Source organism: Doryrhamphus excisus, chromosome 9 (assembly GCF_030265055.1).
Source record: "Doryrhamphus excisus isolate RoL2022-K1 chromosome 9, RoL_Dexc_1.0, whole genome shotgun sequence".
Classification (NCBI taxonomy): domain Eukaryota; kingdom Metazoa; phylum Chordata; class Actinopteri; order Syngnathiformes; family Syngnathidae; genus Doryrhamphus; species Doryrhamphus excisus.
In genome coordinates, this window is record NC_080474.1 from 1,408,443 (window position 1) to 1,416,623 (window position 8,181).

Below are 8,181 nucleotides of genomic sequence, written 5' to 3' on the forward strand. Positions count from 1 at the left end.
TAAATATAAACGCCATTCTCTTAATAATCTTCTTCTCTGTTATCAGTTCCGGCAAAGATCCATCTTCCCAAGAACCTGAAGGACAAGGAAGCAATTCCTGCCCTACGCGGAGAAATGGTTAATATCAAGATCCCGTTTGGCGGAAAGCCGGATCCGGTCATCACATGGCAGAAGGGACAAGATCTCATAGACAGCAACGGCCACTACCAGGTCATCGTCACCAGATCCTTCACTTCCTTGATGTTCCCCAACGGAGTCGAGAAGAAGGACGCTGGCTTCTACATCGTTTGCGCGAAAAACCGCTTCGGCATTGATCAGCAGACGGTTGAGCTGGACGTGGCGGACGTGCCCGATCCCCCGCGAGGCGTCAAAGCCAGCGACGTCTCCCGAGACTCGGTGACCCTGAACTGGGTTCCGCCGGCGAACGACGGCGGCAGCAAGGTCATCAGTTACATTATCGAAAAGTGTCCCACCACCGCCGAGAGGTGGGAGCGTGTCGCTCAGTCCCGCGACGCCCGTTACACCGTTATCAATCTCTTCGGCGGGACCAGCTATCAGTTCAGAGTCATTGCTGAGAACAAGTTCGGACAGAGCGCCCCGTCCGAGACCAGCGGACCCGTCATGACGAAGGAGGACAAATCCAGAATCCTTCTCTACGACAGAGAGGTCGATGACACGGGACGCATCCCCAAAGGAAAATGTCAACACTCGGATGCAAAGAATCTGCATAACAAATTCTCCATCGCGGAGGAACTGGGACGAGGTCAGTTCGGTATCGTCCACCGTTGCGTGGACATCAGTTCCGAAAGGACCTTCATGGCTAAATTTGTCAAAGTGAGAGGAGCCGATCAGGCGATCATCAAGAAGGAAATTGCCACTCTGAATCTGGCGAAACACGAAAACTTCCTCCTTCTCCACGAGTCCTTCGAAAGCCAAGAGGAGCTGGTGTTGATCTATGACTTCATCTCAGGTGTGGACATCTTCGAACGTCTCAACACGGCGGAATTCGAGCTGAACGAACGTGAGATTGTGAACTACATTCGGCAGATCTGCTCGGCTCTGGAGTTCTTACACAATCAGAGCTACGGACATTTTGATATCCGGCCTGAGAATATCGTCTACACGACAAGAACCGGCTCAAACGTCAAAATTATCGAGTTGGGACAATCCAGGCATCTGACGCCCGGAGAGCAGATTAAGATCCAGTACAGCACCGCGGAGTACGCCGCCCCGGAGATCCACCAGTGCGACATGATCAGCACCGTGACGGACATGTGGTCCGTGGGCGTTCTCGCTTACGTGCTCCTCAGCGGACTCAACCCGTTCTCGGCAGAAACCAACCAGCAGATGATTGACAACATTTCCAATGCAGCCTACAGCTACGACGACGAGTCCTTCAAGGAGGTCAGCGTGGAAGCGTTGGACTTTACCGACCGTTTGATGACAAAGGAACGGAAACATCGTATGACCGCCGCCGAAGCTCTGGTGCACCCGTGGCTCTCCAAGCCCGCGGAGGAGCTGAGCACCAGGTCCATCCAGACCAGCAGACACAAGAGGTACTACCAGACGATGGTGAAGAAGGAATGGAACACCGTGGTGTCCGCGGCGCGCGTGGCTAGCGGCGGCTCAATCAGGTCCCAGCGCGGCGTTTTCATCGCCAAGGTCAAGATCGCTCCGTTTGAACACGGACCGGTCGGCGGTCAGATCGGGCACAGCGTCGCCGGCGAGGGCGACAGCGTTAAATTCATCTGCAACATCGATAACTATGACAGCACCACCGAAGTCACATGGTACTGCGGCGTCAGGCAACTGGAAGCTAGCGACAAATATGAAATCGATTACGAGGACGGTCTGGCCGTTATCACGATCACCAAGGTGACGAGAGCGGACGACGGCACGTATCGATGCAAGGTCGTCAACGAGTACGGCGAGGACAGCGTCTACGCCGAGTTGTTCGTGAACGGCGTCAGGTGCTACCGCGACTTCTTCACAACTCGCGTGGTCAAGAAAACGAAACGTCGTATCGACACCGCAAGGATGCTTCAGAAGCCGCCGGAGTTCACGCTCCCTCTCGTGAACCACACGGCGTACATCGGCGAGAACGTGCGATTCGGCGTAACGATCACGGTGCACCCCGAGCCTCGTGTCACGTGGCACAAATCCGGACAAAAGCTCATCCCCGGACAGGACGAGAAAAAGTACACCTTCATCAGCGACAAAGGTCTGTACCAGATGATCATCCACAACGCCGAGGATGAGGACGATGCGGAATACAGCGTCGTGGCTCGCAACCGGTACGGCGACGACAGCTGCAAGGCTCGTCTCACCGTGATTCCTCGACCCAAACCAGCGGACCTCACCCTGAGACCCATGTTCAAGCGCCTTCTAGCCAACGTGGAGTGCCGGGAAGGCCAGAACGTTCGTTTCGAGATCCGAGTTTCAGGGCATCCCGCGTTGAAGTGGGAAAAGGACGGAATGCCCATCGCGTTTGGACCGTCCATCGAACTTGTCCACGAAGGCTTGGATTACTTCATTCTCCACGTCAGAGACACGCTACCGGAAGACTCGGGCATCTACCGAGTAACCGCTACCAACTCTGCCGGGTCGGCGAGTTGCCAAGCGACACTCAAAGTGGAACGCGTGGCTCACGTGAAGAAAGACTACGAGAGCGTCCAAAAGGATAAGAGAAGCGTGTCCCAAAAGGAGGAATTGGACAAAAAGGTCCGGCTGTCTCAAATTTTATCGGACACGGTCGTCATGCCGTTACCGCCCGCTGCGGTCCAAGCGGTGAGGGAAGCGGCCACCATGTTTAAACCAGCGGTGACGACGAAAAAGGGCGAAAAGAGCGAAGCGGAAATCCAGAAAGAACAAGAAGAGAGGAAGAAGCGTGCGGACGAGAAGAGGCTCCGCATGCCGTACGTCGTTCCCGCGCCCCGGGTCATGAACCCGGCTGTCCTTGAAGAAGACATGGAAATCAAACACTTCAAGCCGCTCTCGGACATGAAGTGGTACAAGAAGCTTCGAGACCAGTACGAGTTCCCCGAACCCATGGAGAAAATCAAGCAGAAGAGAATGAAACGAATCCGTCTCTCCAGGTGGGAGCAGTTCTACGAGGTCCCCATCAGGATCAAAGACCAGTACAAGCCCAGGTGGCACATCCCGTCCATGACTCAAGATGATTTGGAGATCGTGAGGCCGGCGAGGTACCGCGCTGCCTCCCCGGACATGGACGCCTACCGCAGGATTAGGAGGAGGTCCCTGGGTGACTTTGCAGACGAGGAACTCCTCCTCCCGGTTAAGGAGTACCTGTCCATGAAGAGAACCGAAGAGGAGAGGCTGCACTTGGAACAAGAGTTGGAACTCGGATACTCCGCTTCTCCGCCCAGCCTCAGCCCAGTTCGCTTTGAGCTGTCGGCGCTGCGACCGTCGTCACCCAGAAGAGTCTACAGCGACGACGACGACGATGAGGCGGAAACCCTGCAGAGATACGATTCCTACCGGATTCCATCCAAGTACGAAGCCGGCCCGAGTTTTGTTGACCTGCGTCAGCGTCACGACAAAGCCACGTATAAACCACCCAGGCAGAAGCAACGAGTCTACGAAGAGCGAGAAGATCAAGAGCTTCTGCGTCCACACACCACCGTCCAGAGAATCTCGTCCTACAAGAGTGAAATCAAACGTATGGAATTTGAGGAGAAGACTCGAAGTCTGAAAAAGGAGACGGCGGTCACTGTCGGAAAAGTCTCGGAAAGCATTGAATCGGAACATCTGATGGCTTTTGCTTCCGAGTATATTCCAAAACCCATCCCGAAGCTCTCCATGCCTGAAGCGGAGAAGAAAGCCACCTCCTTAGAAAAGGTTGCTAAGACTGAAACAGTTTTACCCAAAGTGGACTTCCTGTCCAGGTATGAGGAACGGAAGAAGACTCTGAGATCAGAGCGGAGATCAGTAGAAAGGATGACGGAGGCTCCTTTTAGTCTGGACCACATCCCTCACATTACAATCCGCATGAGATCCCATCGGGTTCCGTATGGCTCCAACACAAGGTTCACCCTGAACGTGCAGTCCAAACCGGAACCCAAAGCCAAATGGTTCCACAACGGGAACGAGATCTTCCCAGGCGGCAAATACCACATGAGCAACATCAGCGGCCTTCTGACGCTCCACATCAACAACTGCGTGACTGAAGATGCAGGAGCTTACTCGGTGGTCTGCAAGAACGTCAAAGGAGAGATTTCAGACTGCGCTACCTTAGACGTAGCATCATCAGAATACGTTGCCTTCTCGTCCATGCAAAGGGATGAAGAACCTCCATCGTCCCATCCTGGAGACACGGCCGAAACGGAGATCTATCACATCTCATCGGCAACGGTCAAGGAGACGGTGACTGAAACGTTGACCAAAACCGTCACTGTTGTCAAAAAGGAAAAGACAGAGCCTACTATACCCGCCAAGATCCTCACCAAACCTCAATCTCTAACGGTCGAGGAGGGCGACCTCGCCAGGTTCTCCTGTGAGGTGGACGGTGACCCGGCACCTTCAATATTGTGGCTCCAGGAAGGAGAACCCATGGGTTCCTCCGCCCGTCACCGCATCGTGTCCACACAGAACGGTTCCTCTTTGGAGATCTCGGCGGTTCGGGCATCAGATGAAGGAACCTACACTCTCCTGGTGGAAAATGCTGCCGGCAAACAAGAAGCTTATTTTACTCTGAGCATTCGCAAGTCGGCGCCCAAGGAGGAAGTCGCCGCCCCGACGAGGGTAACCTCTCCGGAAGCCAAGTCCCCGGAACCCGTCAAATCCCCACAAAGACTCAAATCCCCTGAGCCAATCAAGTCCCCTCTGAGAGTCAAGTCACCAGTCTCGTCCAAGTCCACGACCCCAAAGTCCCCAAGTCCATCTGTTAAGGAAGTTGGCTGTCAAATCAAATCAGACTCGGAGCAGCTCAGCTGTGGAGCGACACCTCACTTCCTGTTGCAACCCCAACTCCAAAATGGCGAGGGACAAACTGTCGCATTTACCCGCGAGCCTGTGGGCGGGGCTTACCCTGACGTGGAATGGTTGAAAGACAATTTGACTGTGAGTATTCCTTGTGGTCCAGGCTTGGACGTATCAATGGTTGACCTTCAGTGTTTTCTCCCACAGCTGTGGGACACAGACGGCGGCAAATACGCCATCAAGTTTGGGAAGTTCTCAGCTACGTCCTCTATCGACATCCTCAGTGAGTAATCGGTCTTAGGACAAGGCTAGTAGCAGGAATTTGGAAGCGAGATTTCCAAAGTCAAGTATACGGTTGGATTTGGATTTGTGCCGCTAGAGTTGAGGAAGCAAGCCCAAAAATTATGATTATTTTTTTTTCTCTTTCGAGGGAAAAAAACAACATATTGAGAAGGTGATAAATAGTTTTTTGATGCTCTACCTACTAAAATATTCCATTTATAAATTTGAGTCCTAATCCTAGTTAGTGGGAATTCGCTTTTTGTAGTAGGGTCTGGAACTGGTAAGAAAAAAAAAAAAAAAAAAAAAGAAGAAAAGTAGAAGAAGAAGTAAAAGCCCAAAAATTTTTATGATTTTTTTTTCTCTTTCGAGGAAAATTTTTTTTCATGCTCTACCTACTAAAATATTCCATTTATAAATTTGAGTCCTAATCCTAGTTAGTGGGAATTCGCTTTTTTCAGTCGGGTCTGGAACTGGTAAGAAAAAAAAAGGCCAAAAATTACTATTTTTTTTCTCTTTTTGAGGGAAAAAAAAGTATTGACAAGGTGATAAATAGTTTTTTGATGCTCTACCTACTAAAATATTCCATGTATAAATTTGAATCCTAATCCTAGTTAGTGGGAATTCACTTTTTGCAGTCGGGTCTGGAACTGGTAAGAAAAGAGAAAAAAAAGAAAAAGCCCAAAAATTATTATTATTTTTTTTTCTTTCGAGGAAAAAAAATCCCAACTTATTGAGAAGGTGATAAATAGTTTTTTGATGCTCTACCTACTAAAATATTCCCTTTATAAATTTGAGTCCTAATCCTAGTTAGTTGGAATTCGCTTTTTGCAGTCGGGTCTGGAATTGGTAAGAAAAAAAAGAAAAAGCCCCCCCAAATTTTTTTTCTCTTTTTGAGGAAAAAAAAAGTATTGAGAAGGTGATAAATAGTTTTTTGATGCTCTACCTACTAAAATATTCCATTTATAAATTTGAGCCCTAATCCTAGTTAGTGGGAATTCGCTTTTTGCAATCGGGTCTGAAACTGGTAAGAAAAAATTAAAAAAAAATAAAAAGAAAAGGCCCCAAATTTTTTTTTCCTCTTTCGAGGAAAAGAAAAACATATTGAGAAGGTGATAAATAGTTTTTTGATACTCTACCTACTAAAATATTCCACTTACACATTTGAGTCCTAATCCTAGTTAGTCGGAATTTGCTTTTTGCAGTCGGGTCTGGAACTGGTAAAAAAAAAGAAAAAAAGAAAAGAAAAAGCCCAAAAATGATTAAGACAACTTGAATGCAGGCCATTATTTGTCTCCATCGACAGCATATCTCGTCATAAAAAACTGACAGGGACGGGACTAAACAAGGTGGATCTTCAGAGCATCAGTTCTTGTGTTTGTTCCTCAGTCACTAACAGAAGTTACTCCCATCAGAAGAACTTGCCTATGAATCTGTCAACTGCCTTTTCCAGGCACTCCGCCAGAGAACATTGACGCCGAGACGAGCGAATCGCCGATGGTGACAGACGCCGTCTCTGGAGACCCCGTCCCAACTGTGCAGGGGCTCCGCTCAGGCCGGACTTTTCCCAGCCGTCACGTTGACGACACGGCGGTGAAGAACAACCACACCGGAGCGTCCTACACCCTCCGTCTTTCCAATGAACTCAGTTCCGACACATCGACTCTCAACGTTCATATCCGATCCATGTAAAAAAAAAAAAAAAAAATGTCGCTTTAAGAATTGAAATGGATGTTCCACCCCCCCCCCTCTCTTGTTTCCCCCTCATTGCTAATCTTTGGTTTAGTGAATCAGCAACAATTGACATATTTTTCTTTTTGTAAATATGAACTATTTTTGTACCAAACATGACGTCCATTGATACCAAACTCAAGTCTCAACTTGTGATAAGATGTGATGACACTTTTGCGGTGACATGTACATAATGTATATAGCCGGATTTCACGGTTATGAGAAATGTATGCATTGTTATTTATGACAAAAATATGAAGTGAATGAAAAAGCTAAAATGGTTTCGTAGGAGAAAGTTCCACACGGAACGAATACCCTGCGGAGAAAACGGAGAAACTAAACTTTGTGCCTCAACTCAACGTTGAAGTCTTAAGATTGCCTCGGCGGGTAGAGCCGCTCCCCGCTGATGACGAAAAGCAAACGCTCATCACGATTACGATTTCCTTGCGAGCGTAAGGCCCCGATTGCTGTTTGCGTCACCCTCACGTAAGCAGCACGACGCGGCCTTGCGCTTCAACCGACCGAGTCGTACCGACACGTTTTGTTTTGTTTTTGATGACACGGTAGGAGTGCGAGTGGCCTGCACTCTTACCTTTGATCAAGGAGCGCTGCTTCTGGCACGGGACGCTTCCTTTGGACTCGGTGTGGTTGACATCTCCTGGCCCGGAAAGAAGACCGAGTCTGAGCGGACTGGGCTGTGCAGAAGCAGCGCCATCTCTTGGAGGATTGTGCCTTAGCGTGTTTGTGTGTGATGTAGCTTTTAGTTGATTGTTGACTTGGATGCCACAGTGACTCCATCTGCTGTGTGAAATGTTCTTTTCTTTCCTTCAGCCTCCTTGAGTTTTTGTTTTAATAAAGCATGATTTCAGCACCGAGACCTTGGCGTTGTCGTCTGTCACCGTGCGGCGTGGTCGTGTCGTGACCGCCAGGATGCGGAGATGAGGACCCGAATGCGGGGATGCCAGGGATGAATGCAAAGCAAAGGAAAACTGAACAGAGCAACACAGGAAGTGAATACAAAATAAGAGCATGAACTAGGAACTAAGGCAAGAAAGGAAACTAAATGAACTCCCACATCGTGATTTTAATAGAACATTAATAGATTAATTGATAGATTAATAGAGACAGTGATCAATGATATAATAATCATTATTATATTATTAATTAGCCTATTATTATTACTATCATTATTCTTCTTCTGATTATTACAGGCTAGTATTAGCCTGCTTTGGA

The 8,181-nt window shown here is 48.9% G+C and overlaps 1 protein-coding gene across 2 annotated transcripts in view; it reads left to right on the forward strand.

The window, feature by feature from the left end:
- Positions 1-8,012, forward strand: part of LOC131136273 (titin-like) — a 196,852-nt gene extending 188,840 nt beyond the window's left edge. For both annotated transcript variants that reach the window (XM_058082950.1, XM_058082951.1), the window contains 3 exons: positions 47-5,079; positions 5,146-5,221; positions 6,671-8,012. In XM_058082950.1, the coding sequence (XP_057938933.1) occupies positions 47-5,079; positions 5,146-5,221; positions 6,671-6,909 (5,348 nt within the window). In that variant the 3' untranslated portion in view covers positions 6,910-8,012. The remainder of the gene's footprint in view (positions 1-46; positions 5,080-5,145; positions 5,222-6,670) is intronic.
- Positions 8,013-8,181: the final 169 nt, after the last annotated feature.